General features: G+C 35.0%; 3 protein-coding genes across 3 annotated transcripts; 2 read left to right on the forward strand and 1 right to left on the reverse strand.

Annotated features, from left to right (window-relative positions):
- Nucleotides 1–4633: 4633 nt before the first annotated feature.
- On the forward strand, nt 4634–5661 carry LOC100246818 (late embryogenesis abundant protein At1g64065-like). The gene has a single exon (XM_059741398.1). The coding sequence runs from the start codon at nt 4749–4751 to the stop codon at nt 5382–5384; it is 636 nt and encodes a 211-aa protein (XP_059597381.1). The 5' UTR covers nt 4634–4748; the 3' UTR covers nt 5385–5661.
- Nucleotides 5662–14698: 9037 nt separating this feature from the next.
- Nucleotides 14699–16782, forward strand: LOC100251951 (probable membrane-associated kinase regulator 2). Its single transcript, XM_010660192.3, has 2 exons — nt 14699–16313; nt 16410–16782. The coding sequence occupies exons 1-2, from the start codon at nt 15020–15022 to the stop codon at nt 16514–16516; spliced, it is 1401 nt and encodes a 466-aa protein (XP_010658494.1). The 5' UTR covers nt 14699–15019; the 3' UTR covers nt 16517–16782.
- A 392-nt stretch (nt 16783–17174) lies between these two features.
- Nucleotides 17175–19951, reverse strand: LOC100257079 (glycosyl hydrolase 5 family protein). The gene is made up of 3 exons (XM_002272498.4): nt 19333–19951; nt 17840–18440; nt 17175–17756 (listed from the first exon to the last, which is right to left on the reverse strand). Exons 1-3 carry the CDS (start codon nt 19915–19917, stop codon nt 17305–17307), a joined length of 1638 nt encoding a protein of 545 aa, XP_002272534.1. The 5' UTR covers nt 19918–19951; the 3' UTR covers nt 17175–17304.
- Nucleotides 19952–21337: the final 1386 nt, after the last annotated feature.

Below are 21337 nucleotides of genomic sequence, written 5' to 3' on the forward strand. Positions count from 1 at the left end.
TGACATCAAAATAAATACACGCAACTTGTGCTCCTGGATATTCAAAGAATGAGATTTCTTCATCGTCCTTCGTCCAATCAGTTTTCTTGATTGGTCTATGAGTTGTTAGCAAGGGTCCACCTACCAGCCATATAATCAATTGAGCCTTCACAAATATCTGAATGAGTCTTCTTTTGTCCCCACTTGTTCAGGCTTAAATAAAGGCACACAGCGATTGACCTTGGCAAATAAGAAATATATATCTATCCCATACAATATCAGGTGCAGATCTTTTCGAATTATTAGTGCTTATCCACACAATAAACAGAGCCCCTTGCTCCTACTACTTTGGGTAGAGATGGTCCTAAAATGGCACCAGTTATTTTGAATCTCTTTATGCTGACTTCTAGGGGCATCAGAATTTCAAATCATTTTAGTGAAATTCTTCAGATAATTTGGTGAGCTCAAAATCACTTTGTTTAAAAATATTTCAGGAAAGATGTAAGAGGAATTTGATTTTATTAGCACAAGGGAAATTGACCTTTACAAAGGATAATTTGTCCCTTTCTTTACTCTTATTAACGAAGCTAAATTACTTTTGTTTGTGCTGTGAGAAGAGGCTTGACTTCCATCCTTTCCTTCTGTTTGTGCTTCTTTTGGGTAATCCCTCTGTTTGGATTTTAGGTTTCTTCTAGGAAGTTTCCAGTTTCCTTGATTGGATTTTCCCTCTTTTTTAGGAGTAAGAGTATGGTGGTAATATGATATGCCTTAGAACTATAATTGCTTGCTGGTTTATGCTTGCAATAGCTTTCAGAAAAATGGACTCTGGGCCATGCTTATCACGTACCTTGTCAAGTTTGAGTTTTTTCAACATACCTGAGAAGGAAAATTCCAAGAAAGATGGTTTAGACTTTAGAGATACTAATTCCAAAAAAGTAGAGCTGAAAAATAAATGTTCCATTAATAAGGCTCTCCATAACATAATTCCAAAAAGAGACTCTTGACTCAAATGATCATTATACCCTTTTATTTTTTCTTTTTATAAACATCTTAAACAAAGGAAATCTATCGATCTGAAATTTGAAGTTCGATTGAGGAGAGCTAGAGAGAACGATTAACTAGTATTAGAGGGTTTAACTCATCATATTTTAAACAAACATCAAATTTAAACCAAATTACAATAAAATTGATATTTAGGATTTCAATGTTTACTACCTTTTAAATAAGAAGAATCCACTAGAAATAAGAAGTTGGTGTTCAAAATGGAGGAAATAGAGATTAACAGGTGAGATGATGGGGAAAATAAATTGTTGGAAGCGATATTTTCCCAAAAGTATGACATAGGTTAGTTTAATGTCATGGTGTCAGGTACTTGAACATTAGCTTAAGACATTTTCTTTACCCCTTCTTACCCCAAAAAAAATAGTGTCACTTTGTATCTTTGAACTAATAACCATCTTTCAACAAAACTAACCTCTTCCATCCCTTGGGACCAAGAAGGAATAAAAGAGCAATATCCACTCGTTGCCTATTGACTTATTAATATATATATATATATATCCTTGGGAACCAAGCTTTTTGCTCATTTTTATGAAATTCTTCATTATTTCCAACATGGGTCAACAACACATCAACGAATTATCAAATATTTGCCCAAAAATTTTCAATACCCTTTCATATTTCCCAGTATCTCTTGCAGATCATCAGCTTAAACAAATACTCACTTTAAACGAGTAACTTGCATCCAAAACTCAAATTTCTATTTCAATTTTCATATGTAAATTATTTGCTAAGTATTACCACAATAATAATAACAAATTCAGATATAAAAAAAAGTTATCCAATACCGTCCTTAAAAAATAAATTTCATTGATTTTCACAAGTTAATTATCCTTTTTAATTTTTACCATGTGAATTAAGTCATTAAGTTACTTAATTTCTTACCAATAATAGGTTAATTTAATTCTCAATTCACACAACAAACTGCAGTCTGAAGGCTTATTAATAACGAAGAAATACAAAATTTTAAAGAAAAAAAAAATTGGAATTTATAAATCCAAAAATTTGAAACTCACTGATACTAATCCAATTAATTCCCATGTCAAGTATTTTAAAGAGTAAAAAAAAATATATGGATAAAAAAGGTTAAAGAGAAATATGAAATTAGAAGGTTTAATTTTTATAAATAAATAAATATATATATATATATATATATATATATATATATATATATAATAAAGAAATCTGAAAAACAAGGTTCAGTAAATAAATTACTTAATTTAAGAAATATGGAAAGAAGGCATTTAGTAATGGGAATATGAGAATAAGTAAAGAAATAAATTATTTGAAATTTTTTGTAAAAAGAATAATATACACTTAAAAATAAAGATGAAAAAAATAATAGATATTAGATAATAAAGATGTATGGAAAAAGAATGCATAGGACATTTTAAGAATTTTAATAAATAACTTATATAGTTTGTTTATAAAAAGTTAAAAGAAATATGCAAAAACAATAGGAATTTTTAGTAAATAGACTATTTAATTTTTTTTATTTATAAATGTTAGCCTAAGGGTTCTCCTAATCGGGTTTTGATGATAACAAACCATGGTTAAGTAACCAATTGGTTTAATATTTAAGAATCTCAGGTATAAACTCGAAAAATTCATCAAAGGACCAAATGGATACAAGATCGACATGCTTGGAAGACTTGAGATCATAGGAAATGAATGTAAGATGATAGCATAAGTGCACTTAGGATGTTCATACCTTTTCATGCATCTTAGAAAACTCGGTTTATTATTTAAAACTTGATTTTATTTAAAACCTGAGTTTTATCAAACATACCTTAGGCAAATTGATTCAAAAGTGGTATATTAACTCACCTAAAGACCTTGCCTAAGTATTGCAAAAGAAAGAAATAAAAAAGGATAGGTTTTCGAGGTCAAAAGGCTCAACCGGTCAACCGGTTGAGGAACCGGTCGACCGGCTGAGGTCATCCAGTCGAGAAAGGTTAAAAACCTTTTCTCTCTCCCAGTAGCCTTCTTTTCCTGGTCGAGGTCCGGTTGAGGCAACGGTAACCTGTCATGCATTAAATGCTCCAACAGCTAGTGAACCGGTCGACCCCTAGCTCGACCGGACGAGGTTGCCTTTTATTGTTTTTTACTCCCGAGCTTAGAAACTTATAAATTGAGAGCTACTTTTCATTTATTGATAAGAAAACTATTTCATTTAAAGCCTACCTACCTGTTCTTGATCAAAAAGCTCTCATTTCTTTCTTAGTGCATCAAACCATCACTTGCATATTCTTAGTGCACTCTTGTAATTCATCCTAGTTTTTTCTTGTACTTGAGTCATCCTTAAGCTAGGTTGAGAGTTTCATCTTTGTGTAAACTGAGTGTGAAAGCCTTCAAGTGGTTCAAATCTTGAAGAGATTGTGTAAGAGCCCATTGGAGCCGGAATCCAAGTGTAAGAAGATTGAAATCTTGATTGAAGCTTCAAGTTAGTGGAACCCTCACTCGGTTAGGAGATTGAGGAGAGTGGACGTAGGCAAGGGAGTGCCGAACCACTATAAACCCGAGTTTGAATTCTCTAACTTTATCTCTTTCCTTTATTTATTTTGTGCATATATTATTGTGTGGAAAAAGATTTTGAAAAACCCAATTCTCCCCCCCTTTTGAGTATTTTCCTTAATTATTCATAGCCTTTGTTTTATCAATAAAAATGAATAATATATCATATATTAAATAATAAAGAAATAAGCAAGAAATAAGGAAAAATGATGCATAGAAAATAATAAGAATTTTTAGTAAATAAATATTTAATTTATTATTAAAAAAGTATAAATATATATATATTAAAGAATAATGAGATATGGAAAAAAATTAGATAAATTATTTAAATTTTTTATAAGAAGGAATAATAAATAGTAAAGAAATGAAGAAATAGTAGATTTAAATAAATATGAAAATATAATAAATAAATTGTTTTAAATTTGTTTCAGAAATATTAATATATATTAAAAATAAACAAATACATATATTAAAGAAAAAAGAAAAAATGGTTTACAGAGACATGATAGAAATCCTCAAGAATACTTTAGAAAGAAAAAAAAAAAATAGTCTACAAATATGGATGATTCTAAGTGATATAGATTTCTTCATGAGTTCCAACATGGGGCATCACCAAATTATCAAATGCATGCTTGTGTAGAAATTTTCAACACCCTTTCAGATTTCCCCATGTCTCTTGCAGATCTATTAAAAAAAATGCACATATTAGCTTAAACAAATACTCACTTTTAATTTTTTTTTTTTTTCTTAATTTGTCTTGCATCCAACACAAATACAACCCTAAGATTGAGTATATGGTCAATTATTCAATGTGAAATCAGAAACAAATGAAGCAGACAAATACCTGGCCGTGCCAAGCCACGCCTTCTTGTCCAATGAAATTGGCTGGGTCTCTATTATTAGACCACGAAAGTCTCCTTCAAGTGTATTATATGATCCCATCCCTTCAACCCAAGAAGCTTCTGTTTGATTATTTTATAATCACTCCCTTTTATTTCATTTCCGTATAAAAACAAACTCCAAATTTCCTTAGAAATGAAGCCTCTTAGTCAACATTCAAAGCCGTGCAGACGCGTACATAGACTCCATTCTTCATTCCATTTTTCTACCAAACCCCACTGAAAATTTCAGGGTCATTTCGTGATATCATCAGGATATATTACGAAAAATCTTGGTCACCCCTCTGAAACTCTGGCATGGCTGAGAAGGATCAGTCCAAACCCTTGGCCCCTGCCGGCTACAATCTCCGCAGCGATGAGGAAGAAGCCATGTCCAGGGAGCTGAAGAAGCTTCCCCCGCGAAAATATATCAAGTGCTGCGGCTGCATAACTGCTCTCATACTAATCCAAGCTGTGATCCTCCTAGTTCTGGCTTTCACCATTTTTCGGGTAAAAGATCCGGTGATAAAAATGAATGGTATGAGAATCGGGCCGCTAGAGCTCGAGGATAGTACCAACCTGACGCTGGTTGCTGACGTCTCAGTGAAGAATCCCAACGTGGCGTCATTCATATTCAGCAACGCCACCACCTCCATCACCTACAATGGCACCGTGATCGGCCAGGCTCGAACCCCACCAGGAAAGGCCAAGGCCAGACGCACCCTTCGGATGAATGTCACAGTGGAGATCATTCCCGAGAAGATAATGGCAGTGACGAGGCTGCTGAGCTCCCGAGCAATCAATATTTCAAGCTACACTAGAATCGCAGGCCGAGTGAAGATAATCAAGATCATTAAGAAAAATGTTGTCGTGAAACTGAACTGCACCATGATGGTTAACCTAACAAGTCGAGAGATTCAAGGTCAGAGCTGCAAGCGGCATCTTTGGATATAGATTTTCCTTTTTTTTTTTTCTTTTTGTTGAGGGGTTGGTGGGGGGGGGGGGGGGGGGGGGGGGGGGGGGCTTTTAAGGTTTAGTTTTGATTGATCGTTGTGATGAAATGATTCAACTTTTTATAGGTTTTCTGTATTATATATGAGCAGATTGCGAAGAGGGCGGTCTTCATATACAGAAATTGATTACTACTGAGTTGTTAATGAGCTCGAGGTTGGCGTTTGTGTATAAATATTTTACCAGGAATATGGAATGATTCCCAGAGTAGTTCATATTGCGAAGATATTCCAGTACTAGATTACTGAAAGGAGCTGGTCTCTATTGTTTATCAACTTTATTGCAAGTGTGAACCTAGGATTTACTGAGAAATGAGAATTGATTGTGTGCCGATGGGCTCACCCAGTGGCTTACCGTGTAAGGTGGGGAGTCGAATAAAGAACCGATGGAAATTGAAAGAATTTGGATATCCATATGGCCAAGTCTCGTTTTATTTTTGGCTTTAGTGGGAACATTCGGAAACCCTGCTTTCTTTCTTGGAAAATCAGAGGAAAAGAAAATACAAAAAGGGGAAAAAAGGAAAATATGAGAAAGTAGAAAAGGTGAAAAAATAAATTTAAAATTAATAAATTATTTTATATTTTTATTCAAATTTATTTTACCTATTTTTTTTTATTAAAATTAAATAATTTAAAAATATATATAAATTTTTAATGAATTCTAGTTATATTTTATTTTTTTTCAAATCATATACGACAAAATTATTATTTTTAATATTTTTTTCTTAGGACTTTTATGAAATGGAACATAAGATCTGAGATCATGATTTTTAGGAATTTTAGTATTTTAAAATTTTTATTAAATGTGGCATAATATCTTATATAAGTTAAAATAAAATTGTATGAGAAGAAAATTTGTTCTGCCTTTATATTTAATTAATTTTTTTAAGGTTATAATTAGCTCTTTTCATGAAATTTCCAAATTAAAATTATCAAAAAAAAAAATTAGAAAAGCACCATGAGATTAATGATTATTTACCAAATTGAGCCACGCTGCATCATAAATTAAATTATTATGAAGCAAGGATGCGATGCATCCTATCAAATTTAGGATTTGTATTATTTATTAATAAAATAATAAGACATAAAATAATAAAATCCAAATTACAAAGCAATAGAACATTCTTGGAGACGTGGTTTTTTATGATTGGTGGTAATTTTTGGGTTGGGTATAGAAAAAAAAAAAAAGACCCTTGTTATTAATAAAATTAAAATATGGTAGACTGATAAAGATAAAAGTAGGAAATAAAAAAAAATTAAAAATTATTTTATAGAAAGCTGTTTCAATGGAGGGAGGCAAAGTGGAAATTTGTGAACAGTGTAGAGTCAAGTCAATCGTGTGGAAATCAAAGGCAGACCCCCAAAATTCGAAGGTGGATCCCACCTTAAACCCTTTTCCAAGCTTGAAATTTCAAAATTTATGGCTCAATGTTCTTGGGATGGGAGGCCATTTTCTTATTCCGTCATCATTTGATGTGTGAAGGAGGTACGAACATTTGATTCAGATTCGTCCAGACTTTGTTGAAGTTTCTCTTTCTATGACCCACCCAGCTTTTGCCAATTATTAATCATTTTTAGTTTTTAAAAAATTCTAGTTCTTGACTTCTTGTTAATTATTTTTAATTTATATTTTGCAAGACAATTGATTTATTTTATTTTATTGGATTGGAATGGGCTGGTCCAGGTTTGATTTCTTGAGCCCATTGTGGGCTGATGAATCCACAAAAGACCAAGTCTGAAATAACGGCTTGGGCCGTTTCCAGTCCTTTTCATAGTGGCCGGCTTGGGCTGATGAATCCACAAAAGCCCATTGTTATTACTTAATAAAGTTTTTTTAATAATTTATTTCAAATAAGATATTTTTAAGTGTTTTTATAGTGTATTTGAAAAATAATTAGAAATAGAGAAAATGGGTTTGCTAACTTTTATATTATATTTAAATATATAATACTTTTACATAAAATAAAAGTGTATTTAGTCATGTTTTTTCAAGAAGTGTTTATTTTTTAATCTTGACCAAACGTCTTATTTTCCTTTGAAAAAAATACTTACTAAAAATACTTTTAGAAAACTGTCAAACGGACTCTGAAATTCAATTTAGACGTAGAATTTTGTTCCAAACAAATGACCTTTCAATTTTTTAAGAAAAATTTCAACAACTCTTAAATACATAAGTTGACGAAATTTGATGAAGAGTATTTTGAAGGGGTTAAAACTTAAAAGCATTGGTTGGAATGAGAGGTATGAAATGGATGTAAAGGACGAATGAGTTGGAACTTGATTCCCATATGAAAAGAATCTAAGCACATGAGAGTTCAGAGTGCAGATCAACAATGGTGGCTCCCATCCCACCTCTAAGGTCTTTGTATTCTCAATGGAAATTTTGGAGTCATTCACATTTCAGTCAGCAATTAATGATTGTGAATCAATTGACATCAGAGTTTGAACATCTCCATTCTCTTCTCCTCGGTAATGTTACAACATCATCCTTAACTTCAATTCAACAAGAACAAATTGGATATTGGAAGAGTGGAAATTTTAAATTGGTGAAGACTTTAACTCATATTTGTGAGTGGGCAGTTGTTGAATTGTCAATTTAAGCATTATTGTTAGGTGATAGGTCAATTTTTTATGCATAAAACCCAGTTCAAACCTAGTTTGATCCATCTTATTTAAGCTTGAGTGATTAGTTTAAATGAAGCAAAAAGCATAACAATCATTTTTTTTAATTAAGATATTATTAGAGTCATGCGTGTTTGACAAATAGAGACACTTTATGGGATTAAATAAACAAACTCTCACACTTCTTGCAAGCTTTGGCTTAAAATAAACATCTTTATGGGCCCCAAACAAACACCCTTTACTAGTTCAAATGGACAAACTCCTACACCCTACTATTGATAGTTAGCTCGGCTCTATTATTGATATTTCTTGGCTAAATATTATTTTCTTTGAGCCCAAAAGTCACATGGCTTAAAAATTGATGACTTCCACACGCATTTATGATTGTGCATTTGTTGAATTGTCAATTTAAGTATTATTGCTAGGTGTTATATCAATTTCATATCTATGCATTTATAAAGCTTGGCTTGATAGCATATGAAAAATTCAAACTAAAGACAAGCCTGGACAGGTCGTATCTATTACAGTCTATTTAGTTTAAGCTTGAATTATGGGCAAATAAAAAAAATAATCAATTTCTTTTCATATAAATATTATTGAAACCATGCACAATTGATAAATATATATACCTTACAGGGTTAAATAGACAAATAAGCATACTCTAACTCTTCTTGCAAACTTTGGTCCAGATCAAATACCCCTTACAAGCTTTAAGTCCAAAATAAACTTCCTTTACTCGTTCAAATGGACAAATTCCGACACCTGAGTACTGATGGTCAACCCAATTTTGATATTGATCATTTTTATATAAATATTATTTGCTTTAAATTCAAAACTAACATAATTTGAAAGTTGATTTGCATGTTTAAAAGGAATATATTAGTGTCAAAAAGTTATTTTCTTGACAAATTAGGAATATCACAACACCTAATATTTAATCATAAAATTAAGCATTTTCTTAATTTTATTCATTCTTAGGGCAGTTTAAATTCATTCAACACCATATCTCATACACAATAAATAAATAAATTAAATAGCAATTATATAACCCCACTTAAGGTAATGCCGTATCATTGATAGTTGTCTTTGTACTTGAACAAATGAGAGAAATAAACATCAATCATACTAGATTTGTTGCCAAACATACTGGCACTCAAATAGAATGAGATACCATGTCACATTGTATGTCAAATTGAACCAACAATAAATTAAAGGACACGAGGGGCATGATCAATCTTGGAAGCAGAGAGAATTTATGGTATTGGGAGAAAGCATGAATGTTGGCATTTTCTCCATAATGTACCACTTGGTGCATGCACTCATCCATTTGAAACTTCCTATCACCTCTTTTTCTTTTTCTTTTTTTATTTCTTTTCATGGAAGGGGATGGACAATTGGTGATAGTGCATGTACCATCTTAAAGAATGTGAAGAACAATCCCTCTCACATGGTGGCTTTTGATGGGGGTGTTTGTCCCTTAATGTAGTCACAATTTCCATGATTGCCTAAAGCATGTAGAGAACATCTCCTTGTATATACCTTCCAAAAGGCAAAAAATCAAGTGTTCTGTTCATGAATTTGGTGTGTGCTCTTGAGATTCTTCAATATTGTGATATGAAAAGATCAAACATAGAAAGAGTATGTCTTGTACATTCAATACCAATGTGTATGGAAGAATTCATGAACCATAAATTTTGTAGGGTAGTAGACAAAATTCAACATCCTTTCATTTCAATGTTTTCAAAATAGTTTTGTTATAACCAAGGGGCATGAATCGTGGCTCATGGGTGTGACAAGAATGATTGTTTCACTCACAATGTCATCTACATATATAAAATTAAAATTTTATTTTTCCTTATAATATGAAATATTACAAGGGTTAGGAATTTGATATTCTCTTTCTAAGAAAAAAATTTGTTTAACCAATTTAATGGTATCCTTGGAATACCATCTTCACTCCAAGGTAACAAGTGAAGTGAAGATCCAAACAAGAGAATTGAGGTATTTATTGAATTTGGTAAGGTAAGTTATGCCATCTATACACGTTTTCTGATCATTGTGCCACAAAAGTTAAACTTCCGGAAACATGGACCAACAATATGTATCAACTTAAAGTAAAACCTCGAGCTTTCAACCTATCTATCACCATCAAAATTACAACACATTATATGTACTTCCCTAAACTTTTACCTGCCATGCCCCTGTTGAAGAACTGGCCACCATGAACGCTGGCCCATGGAAGGCTCCAAGAAAATGATGACAAGTATAGGTAATTTCTAAGGACACTCGACCCTGCTCCACCAGACCTCCCTTAAAGTAAAAGAGAGGTAAAGCAAATAACAAAGCCGATTAAAAAGCCCAGAGTTTGGCGAAAAAATTGTGACAATTTACTGAACCCCACACCCTCTTTATAAAGAAGGGATTGACACATTTGAGTGGTACCAGGATAGTTACTACCATTTAAGATGGGCTCACTTTGTGGGTCACTTTTAGGTATGGTTTTCAAAGAGGAAAATATCACTGGTTTGGTCCACATACCACAAGGTTGAGCAATCAATTATCATCATTCCAATTGGGAAAGCTCCTTCATGAACCTATTCCATGGTGGGTCACATACCATTAGTTCTGAAATTGAAAGACATCATCAACAGTCTTTATCTCCATGTATTGAAAGCTCCACCAATCATGTTTGAATTCAAACTCAAGGTCAAAACTTTTCTTTCTTTTATTTTTTTTTAAATTTTTATTTTTTATTTTTTGGGTTTTGGCCCCTTTGACAAGACGGCGATTGCATGCTTGCATGTATGCCACGAGCCAATTGGGTTGGGTGAACCACTGAAGTGTCCCATGGCCGGAGGGTTTGGGTCGGAGCATGCCCTCTCTTTTGTAACTTTCTTTTTGCTTTTTATCCTTTCCATTTTTTTTTCCAGAAATTTGGTCCTAGGCCCAGTTACAAAAGCTCCCATCATAACCAGTCTGTTGATTTCATTCTCATTTGGCATAGTCTTTCATTGTTGCAAGCCACCGAATTGGAAATTTTCATTTAAAAAAAATTTTTAACTCTAAAAAAGAATGAACTATTTCATAGCATATACTTCTTAAATTTAGGTCAAAATTTTTCATATTTTCAATTATTACTCGAAACATTATATAAAAAATTATTTATTTAAAAAAAAAAACCAGAAAGTTGAGTCAAAAAACAAAGATAAGAAATGATAAAAGTAAAAATGAATGCAACTGCAAAGGAGATTGCTAGCAAGACTAGCTACTAAACAATCATACAAGTAACCTACCAATTATTTGAGTACGAAATCTTGACCGTCATCCCTCGTTTAACTTTCACATTGGGAGACATTATTTCAATCTTCTTCAGATAAAACTAGTAGCCTAGTGGGCCCTGCACAAGCAGCACAACAACAAATCCAAAAAAATCAGGAGGGATGGAGGGAGCGGGCCATAGCCGCATAGGCATATAATCAAAGTTTGGGAACTCAAAAAAGGCTCGGAAGAGAGAGAGAGAGAGAGAGAGAGAGGGGGGAGGGGGAGGCTCGTGGGTGTCAACAACAAATCAGAGGAAAAGAGAATTGGACATGTCTGGAAAAAGAAAGATGAGTGGCGCAAAAAATGCCAAATTTGTGATTAGCATCATTATTTGTTGGGAGTTTTATAAGGAATAGTTGTATGCTTTTTTGAGGATCAATGAAATTGTATTGTTGTGGGTATGTGTCGTAGGTGGGTCATCTAACAAATAAGACAAAGATTTAAATAAAGTATGAGCCCAAAAAGTGCCCTCAATATCACAACACCTTAATAACCCTCCCTCTAACGAATGTAAAAATCCCAACTTCCTCCATCATCTTATTATAGATTATGAGTTTATACACCCGTCAAGATATTAAAAATCTCGACTCACTCGATCTAAGTTCATAAACCTATTCAATTTTAACTTAGTTTCTATTTGGATTAATAGCTAAGAAATAAATATTAAAAACGGTATAAAAGAAAAGTTGAGTAATGATAAAGAAAGTGTGTATTTAATACTTTTGTTATGTTATCTTAGTGTGATGATATGTTGCAACCTTTTATTTAATAGGTTGATTTTTTTTTTTTTCTTATTTGCAAATGGAAGGGAAGATAAGATGAGACCCCACATGAGAAAAATGGTGAAACCCCACTTAAGGGCTCAAGTAAGGGACAGCCTAACCTTATTGTAGGACCTTTTGACCTGCTTTTTATAAAGGAAATGCTGCCCACATTGAAAAAGATGGGAGACCTAGCATGCCCACCTTTCATTTTCAGGATATCTTAGACTCCCAAAAACGGCAACCCACATTTATTATTCTTTTTATTTTTCAAAAGTAATACATTTTTAGTTGCCATTTTTTTTAAAAAAGTATTCCACGTATTAAAGTTAATTTTTAAGGAAATATGGAAAAAAAAAGTAAATGGAGAAGAAAATTAAAAAAAATTAAATTAAAGTTTATAAATCATTTATATATATATTTTAAAACTTATTTCACTTATTTTTTTATTATTTGTATAAAAAAATCAATAATCTATAAATATATAAATTTTAATTATATAAAATATGATTTTTTTTTCCTTTGTTGGTAGTCTATTTTCACTTCTAAGATTAGCAACAAATGCAAAAAAATGACTAAATGCGAGCATGTGATTAGAAACCCCAACAACTAAAGATCCCATCCAACAACGATGACCCAACTAAATCTACATTCAATTATAATTGTAGGAAAATAAATAAATAAATAAATAGAAATTGCACCTTCCAAGGCAAGGCAATATCTCCAAATTTGGGAAGCTTCCTCACCCAAACAAATATATGACTTACAACTCCAAATTCGAGCACCTCCTGTCCTAAAGATCTCGTCAATTGAAAACTTGAGAGCAAAATGCGAAAGAGGAAATGAATTATAAACAAGACATGTAAGGTCAATATGTAGTACCCCTTTAACGACAAAGCTTTAATTGGTGTCTCACCGTGTAGAGGACAAGCTAATGTGGGTGGTAAGAACTAAGAAGCCACTGAACCAGAAGTCTTGTGTCCTCATCTCCTGCAATTAAGCTCTAATGTCAGTATTCTATTATTCTCTGACGCATTCCATGGAAGTGATGGGATATTAAAAATTACAAAATAATAATAAAATATTTAATCCATCGAGTATGAGAAGGTGTGACATGCAATGGGTACCTTCATAATTTTTGGAATTTAATGAATTTGATTATTTCTAAGTTTCTTGGTCTTTTTGGACTTAAAAGATTAATTATTTGGTTTAGAAATTCAGGGAAGGTATTATAATGATTACATTATGAAGGAAATCTTATAATTTATCATTGCTATGATTTATTTGAATAATTCAAAATCCCATAGAGGGTTTTGATTTTATTATTTAATATTTAAGTATTCGGCTTAATTGTAGGGAAATCTCTGAAGTCTGAAAATTCCAAATAAGAAGGGGAATGGATGATGTTGAATAAAAACAAGAGGTCAAAGCTTTTAACCCAAAGCCTGCATGCAAGCCACGTGACTCATAGACTCAGTTGGCAAATTAGACTGAGAAGGCGCAGTACGCGGTCCTTTTCGTTTAGAAAAAGCAAAGTGGGCGAACCCAATGCCCTCAGGCCAACCTCCCCTTTCCTCTATCATCCCTTTATTTTTAATTATTATTATTATTATTTTATTTATGGCCTGTAATGTGCTTTTTCCCCTCTCCAGCTCTCCTCTTTTAGGAAATTTCGCTCCTCCTCCTACTTTTATTCTATATTCCACGCTCTCCCCCCACCTTTGCCCATCACCCTTTCTTTCACTTTCACACCTATAAAGTCTCAAGACTCTTAACCCACCCATAAAAATAAAAGCCATTCTTTGGATTCCACAAAAAATATGATAAAAAGCTTCAAACGTATCATAAATTTGAGAATATTTTGTTTTATTTTATAAATTAATTTTAAAATAATTATTTAAACCCTAGCCTTTCATTTTGATCAAATTAGGCATAAATTATATCATTATTATATAAATTAACAATAAAATAATGTGTATTTAAATCCCGCGATAAAAATGTTAAGTGGTATAATTGTTGTTTTTCTTATTTTTATTTTCGTCGTCAAGTAAAATAAATAAATAATTTTTTTGCCATCAAATTATCATTTATTAATTATTAAAATGGTGAAAATAATAATTTTACTAACAAAAAAGTGAAAAACTCACCCGCCTAATAATTAATTATTTAACAATTTTAAAGTTAAATTTTTGAATTTCAAATGAGGATGGCCAAAATTGGAAAGGCACAAAGGGTGGAAAAGTGCGTTTAAGATACACAATTCAATAGTTCATGAAGCAGTTGAAAAAGTTCAAAATTTGGAAAAAAAAAATACTTATATTATAATATAAGCACATTTTATAAATGGATTCCGTTGGATAATGGCATTAAAAAAATATGGATATTTTTAATTTGATTTTTTTTTTGGTTTTTGTGATTGGTTGACGGGGAAAAAGGACACAAGGAAACTGTGGAATCAGATCCGTAGACGAGTCATGTCGCTCTCCCACGATATAAACTCTCTCTCCTTTCCTGATCACTCTCAAAATGTATAAAAACTGGACTGACGTGCGCAGACTGCCCTCACATGACTCGCCTGCAACCACGGCATATCAAAGCTACGAAACGCGACAAATTAAAAGCGAAACGCCTCTCTCACCACCCCCACCCACTCGTTTCTCTCTCTGCTAAAAGCATCCCCAAAGCACACATTTTTTCAGTACTACTCCTACAGCTACTCTGCATTCCCATTCTCTCCTACCTCCTTCCGTGTCTCTCTTTTTCACCCTTTCCCTTTACTTTTTCACCTCTCTCTCTGTAGAGGGTTTTTCCTAGGAAAAAATCTAACCAAATAAATTAGCTGCTTACTTCTGTTCTGGCTCTGGCTCTCCCGACCATGGAAGCTTTCAGTTTGCTCAAGTACTGGAGAGGCGGTGGGGGTGGGGGTGGTGGTGGTGGTGTGGCTGATGCTGTTAGTGTGCGCGCTTCCGGTGCTAATGTGCGCGCGGGGGCTGCTGGGACTACGACCATTGTTACTGCTGTGAGTAACCAGGTGGTGGAGACTGACGACGAGGAGGATGATGACGGGCCGTTCTTTGACTTGGAGTTTGCTGTCCCTGACGAAGAGGAGGAGGGGGAGGGGGAGGGAGAGGGAGAGGAGGGGGTTGAGAAGAGCAGGGGCAATGTGGAGGAGGGAGAGGAAGAAGAGGATGATGACGTGGAGTCCACCGGTACCGAGGGGGAGAGGGAGTTCAAGTTCACGCTGTCGTCATCGGGTTCGAGCGGCGACCGGACGGATCCAAACCTGTCGCTGTCTCCCTCTGATGATTTGTTCTTCAAAGGGAGGCTCGTGCCGATTGAGCCTTCCTCGCTTGTTTTCAACTCATCTGAACCTAACTCCAAGGGAAATCAGTTTCCGGTTTCCTTGTTGAAGTCAGCCACTAAGTTTCGGGTGTTCATGCTGGGGTTGAAGAAGTCAAAGTCGAGCACGGTGGAGAAAACGGAGTCCAATGGATCTGCTTCCGCCACTCCTAAACAGGACAAGCAGGAATCGCAGGGACAGCCGCAGCCGCAGCCGCAGTCGCAGTCGCAGCCGCAGCAGCAGAAGCAACAAGAAAGCAAGTTTTTCACAGTGAAGTTCAAGGTGGAAGAAGTTCCGATCATGTCTCTGTTCACCAGAGACAACAGTTCTCGAAGCTCCACCGGTACTACTAAGGCGCAGAAGCAGAACTCCGACGAAACTGCTTCAGACGAAAAGCGATTCTCCAAGGACGTAATGCAGAAGTACCTGAAGATGGTTAAGCCGCTCTACGTTCGCGTCTCGAGAAGGTACGGCGAGAAGCTGAGGTTCTCCGGCCAGTTGAGTTTAGGTTCAGGAGCAAAGCCAGGGCCTGCGACGGCCCCGGCGGCAAATCAAAAAACTTCTCCGACTAAGTCGAAGACCGAACCCGACCAAGACGTTACCGAAACACCGGCGATCAACGCAAAGAGCCAGAAACAGGGGAATATACCCGCCGGACTACGCGTGGTCTGCAAGCATTTAGGGAAAAGCCGATCGGCCTCGTCGGCGGTAGCAGCGGTGCCTTCTGCGCCTTGTCAGAGCAGAAGACGCGATGATTCGCTGCTGCAACAGCAGGATGGGATTCAAAGCGCGATTCTCCACTGCAAAAGATCCTTCAATGCCTCCAGAGGTATCAGTCACCATTCCGCATCACATTTAAAGTTTAACATCCATTAATCCTTACAAATTCGAAATAATCAACTTTAATATAATCGTTTGTTTCCAGATCTAGATTCCTCTCTCCTGTCCCGGTCCGTGAGCGATCCATCACATGAGAAATCCCTTGATATATCAAGAAACTCCTCCGAACAACTCAAAGACGTTAGTCTCTGAGCTTCCTCTGTGTTTACAAGAACAGGAAAAAAAAAAGCGGGAAAATGGTGCAGATTGATGTTTTTTCAATTTTCTCCCAATCATTCTCAAATCAAAAGAGAAAGTTCGAGAAAATGAATTATTATTACAATCTGCTTCCCACATTATCCCGGTGCTCTGTGTAAAAATTTTTATTAATTTTTTTTCTTTGATCATGACGATCAAGTAGCAGTCTGTAAAGCTTTATCTTCCCATGAAAGTGAAAATAGAACGAGATCTTCGTTGTATCTTTGTAAATGAGTATGAAGCACGACTCCATATGATTTCGCATTATCACCATTGGCATTAACACCAATATGATTTGATATCATGGGGTGCTCCTGGGTCTGCAAATCGAGGCAGAGTGATCTGAAATGGTGTGTCTGTAGTGGTCAGCGATTGAGGAAAGTGGCGACAAAGACGGAAACAGTGAAAAAGATTTTCTCTTTCCCCCTTTTTTTAATTTTCCTTCCTTTTCCTTTTTTCCTCTCAAAGGAAGAGAAGAAGAGCCGAGAAGAGGAGAGCGCAAAGCATCTCTCTTGCACGGCAAAACAACAAACGCTCATTTCTCTCTCTACGCTGTCTAATCATCTTGATTTTGGTGAACGCATTGATGTTGATGCACCTTACCCATCTCCCCTGATAAAACATCGGAGATTCATTTTGTCTCCTTGCGCCGTTTCCATTTATTTATTACGGATACAAAATCTGAAATTATTAAAATGAGTCTCTTTTTGCTTAATTGTTTCTTGCTACATGAATGTGAGAAACTAGGGCAGATTCGAGGGGACGAATTTAAACCACTGCCTTTGCGGATTCGTGAGGCAGTCAAGATCGGAACCATCTCCATCTTGTAATGCACATATACACGTCCTTGTTAAAATTGAAGAGGAGTTTGAATTTTTCCCATCCAAGCACAAGGGCTTCCCCTGCTCATCCATGGCAGCTATGTGGAGTTTGGACTTGGAGATCAGTTTCCACCTCGCCTGGGGGCTGCTGCAGTCAGTTGAGAGCTTCGCAGGAAGCCCGTCCCCAACCGCCTTCAGACACAACCCGCTGCCCATCAGCCTTATCGCTCCTCCATTCCCGTCGTGGCTCCATCTACTTCCCTTCTTGCAATTCCTTCCATGAATCTGGTCCTGGCCCTCTCCCTTAACGCTCACGCAGCGCCCGCTTCGTGGGTGGAAAATTAAGTGGTACTTTGGAACGTTTGAATTGGGATCTACAATGGATTGAAGCTTAAACTATTAGAACTATTAGGTAATAGAACAATGGAATGGTGCATGATGAACTTTGAACACAAACCTTGTAAAATGTCTTGCAGAATCCTTATCCTCTTTAGGAATTTGGGATTCCTGGGCTTGTCCCAGTTGTAATCCAGCACCCCATAAGTCTCCTCCTGCCCCACAACCCCATCTCTGTAGTAATAGCTGCCCTGCAAGGTCCAGAGCGCCCAGTCCAAGTCCCTCTGGGCGACGAACGCAAGGAAGCAGCCGAAGAATCGGTTGTCTCTCGGGTTCACGCCTCTCAAATCTATACCAAACTCACTCAGAAAAAACGGAGCCGGGTTCGAACCGGTGCCCACAAATGCGGCTCCTGACTCGAACCACTCGGTCCGATTGTGGCAGATTTGATTCAGTGGCTGCTCAGTCCACTCCACACCGCCTGTGATGGAGCTGAAGGAGTACCAATGTGCCTCAAATACTACCTTGTTGGGAAGCTTTAATTTCAGGGGCTTTTGCTTCAGGAAGCTGAGGTCAGTGTCGAACTCCAACCCTGAAACAATGACGAGAAGATTTGGGTTGATGCTATGAATAGTTCTGCCTCCTTTTCGGATTTGTTTATACCAGATATGTTCTGTTTGGTTTGGGCCTCGTAGCTCGTTTCGCATGCTCATGGCCACCACCTGTTGTGAAATTGTGGGAAATGGAATCCAAAATTCAGTAAATAATTGGGAGATTACATTGATTCTGTGTTTGGCTGCCGAAAATTCGAGAAAATGTGAGAAAACAAATTAGAAGGATGGAAAAAAAAAAGAAGAAATTATAGAACAATGAAAAACAATTTTAAATTAATAAATTTTATTTACATATTTATTTAAATTCATTTTATTATTATTTTATATAAATATTAAATAATTTAAAATTATATTTGTTTAAAGAGAACCAAAATATGATCATCATAGCAATAGTCAATATATTATGTTAAAAATATTAATTGGGGGAATATGATTGAACGAAATATCAAAATTGGAAATAGCCCTAATAATAATAACAATAATAATTTAAATATATATACATATAAACATAGGATATATTTAATAATCTTAATTTTGACTCTTATTTTTAAAATAAAAAATTTAAAAAAAAAATATTTTCAATAACTTTTAAATAATTTTAAGTGATTTTTTTTTTAACATTTTTGAATATTCATGCGTGATAGTGTTCATTTAATAAAGAATAATGAAATGATAAATATTTTTAAAACAAGTCACAAAAAAAAGAAAATTACACTTTTATTTTTATTTTTTTAATTTTTGGTATCAAACTTAAAATCAAAAACAAAAATGTAAGCAGATAATAAAAAAATTGGTTTAAAAAACAAAAGAAAAAAGAAAAAAGAGAAGAATACAACCAAACTCACCCCCTAAATTATTAGTCTACCCCATCAAATTTCTAGCCCACAAAAACCCAACTTTCTTCTTCTTTTTTCTTCAAAATTTCATTAATTTAAAAAAAGATGCCATATTCTGCAGAAACTCTTTTATGATAAAAACAAAACAAAACAAATCCTTGTACCTGAGACTTATCCTTGAACCGATGGGCCACTTTGGTTAAACCCTGCAACCATTCCTTGGGATGAAAATATTTATCTCCAAAGAACCCATTCCCATCATCTTCAGCACAGCACCACTTTGGCTTGCTCACATGGTTATCAAGCACCACCATCACTCCATGCCTTCCAAGCTCATCTACCACTGCCTCATAGGCTTCTACCAGACTCAGATTCAACAGCTCAGGATTGTTCCTAGCCACCCCTTCCTTGGCCTCACTCAGGCCCAACTCACCAAGACTCTCCGCCACACTCCGGTTCCCATAAGACGGCCTGGTAAACATGTAGGTCGCCCATGTGAGGCGGACGCAGTTAAAACCCATGGCAGTGATCCCACCAGCAATTTCTCTCAGTGGCCTCTTGTGGAGACCCTCCACCACCATGGCCTGCAAGTGGGAAATCCAATTCACACAGGCCAGCTTCACTCTTTGGCCGGACGCATCGTCCACAACCCATCTTCCTCTGGTGGAGAGAGGCAGTGAATGAGAGTCTGAGGCGAAGAGAAGAAGAGAAATGAAGAGAATGGTAGCTATACTTCTTTTCTCCTTCATCTCTCTTTACTGATATGTGTGATTCCAGTGGGGGTTCTGATTCTGATTATATAGAAAGAGGGTTTAATTGGATAGGGATTTGAAACAACTGGGCAGTGGGCACAATGTGTTTGAGCCACGTGCATGGTTGCAGTCCATCAACCCTTGTCTCATTTGGGTAAAATGCCAAAGAGATACCAGCTTTTGTGGTCCGAGTTTTGTAGAAGATTCCAAAAAATAAATTGTCATTTTTTGGGTTGAAGGGTGTCTTATGATTAGATAAAATATAAAGAAAGAAATCAGATGAATAAAAAATTAGTCAGAGATGCTAATGGGTTCAGTATCACATAATACCATGTTGGATGAAAATAAGAAAGTTTGTCTGGTGAAGGTAAGTTGGTGTTATTTTGGCCAATACAATGTTTATTTTGGAAAATATCAATGTTCTTAATTGTCATTTCTGTCATACCATCCCATATTATTTTTCAGATAAACTCATGAGCAATTTAAAAGGAAAAATCTAAAAATAAAAAATTTAATGAATGATAATATCATCCATAAAGTTGAAAGCATTATCATTTCCATGAATCATGCCTCATCTTGTGTGCCAACCTACCTCAAATCAAAATAGGTAAATTTGAAAAACCCTCACCCATCATCACTTGGACTAACAAAGGATTTGGACCCATAATTTCTAGGATTAATTTCATGAATTTTGGGTCAAACCGGTATTTTGTGCATACATAATGTGGATATTGGCTACTTTTGAAATTTATATGTAAATTAGTCTTTTTGGATCCACGACAACTAGAGAATTTTTTTTTTTTTATTCTTTTAATTTACTCTACTTTCCCCCTTCTCTTCATCCCATTCTCACTCGGACAAAATTGAAGCCTTAATTGTTGATTGAGGCTTCATTTTAACTGAAGCCTTCATCAGCAATTGAGACTTCAATTTAAATTTGGAAAAAAAAAATATGATATGACTCCTCAAACACTAATTTGAACATAAATTTTGCAAAGGGGTTTAACCTTATATATATATTTTTTCTATAAAAAGGCTATTTTGCCCCAAAATTCTAATTTCATTCATTTTTCCCTAAATTTCGACTAAATACATTTAGCTCTATCCATTTAAAATTTCATTAAATATATTTCTTATTTTGAGTAAGGAGGAAGGTCAATGAAAATAACAAATAAAAGGAATAGAGAAAATATTTGATAAAATTTCAAATTATTGGAAACTATGTAGATTTAGCCAAAACCATAGAAAAAACTAATAAAATTAACCCTAATGTCTATCATAATCTCTAAGCCCATCTCTTACTAATAAGCTATAAACAAATAAACCCCAAAAATCTCAATTGCTTAGGAAGACACAACGTTACACAAACTATAGATAAATAAAATCCTTTGATCTCACTTACTTGGGAGACACAATA

Source organism: Vitis vinifera, chromosome 2 (assembly GCF_030704535.1).
Source record: "Vitis vinifera cultivar Pinot Noir 40024 chromosome 2, ASM3070453v1".
Taxonomy (NCBI): Eukaryota; Viridiplantae; Streptophyta; class Magnoliopsida; order Vitales; family Vitaceae; genus Vitis; species Vitis vinifera.

Bases quoted from the DNA above. Each gene is read 5' to 3' on its own strand.
- LOC100257079 (XM_002272498.4), bottom strand. From the start codon at position 19,917: ATGAAGGAGAAAAGAAGTATAGCTACCATTCTCTTCATTTCTCTTCTT. The intron at 18,441-19,332 runs GTACAAGGATTT...ATTTCACAACAG, and splicing joins GGTTCAAGGATAAGTCTCAG to GTGGTGGCCATGAGCATGCG. The intron at 17,757-17,839 runs GTTTGTGTTCAA...AATCCATTGTAG, and splicing joins TCTGCAAGACATTTTACAAG to ATCCCAATTCAAACGTTCCA.
- LOC100251951 (XM_010660192.3), top strand. From the start codon at position 15,020: ATGGAAGCTTTCAGTTTGCTCAAGTACTGGAGAGGCGGTGGGGGTGGG. The intron at 16,314-16,409 runs GTATCAGTCACC...GTTTGTTTCCAG, and splicing joins ATCCTTCAATGCCTCCAGAG to ATCTAGATTCCTCTCTCCTG.
- LOC100246818 (XM_059741398.1), top strand. From the start codon at position 4,749: ATGGCTGAGAAGGATCAGTCCAAACCCTTGGCCCCTGCCGGCTACAAT.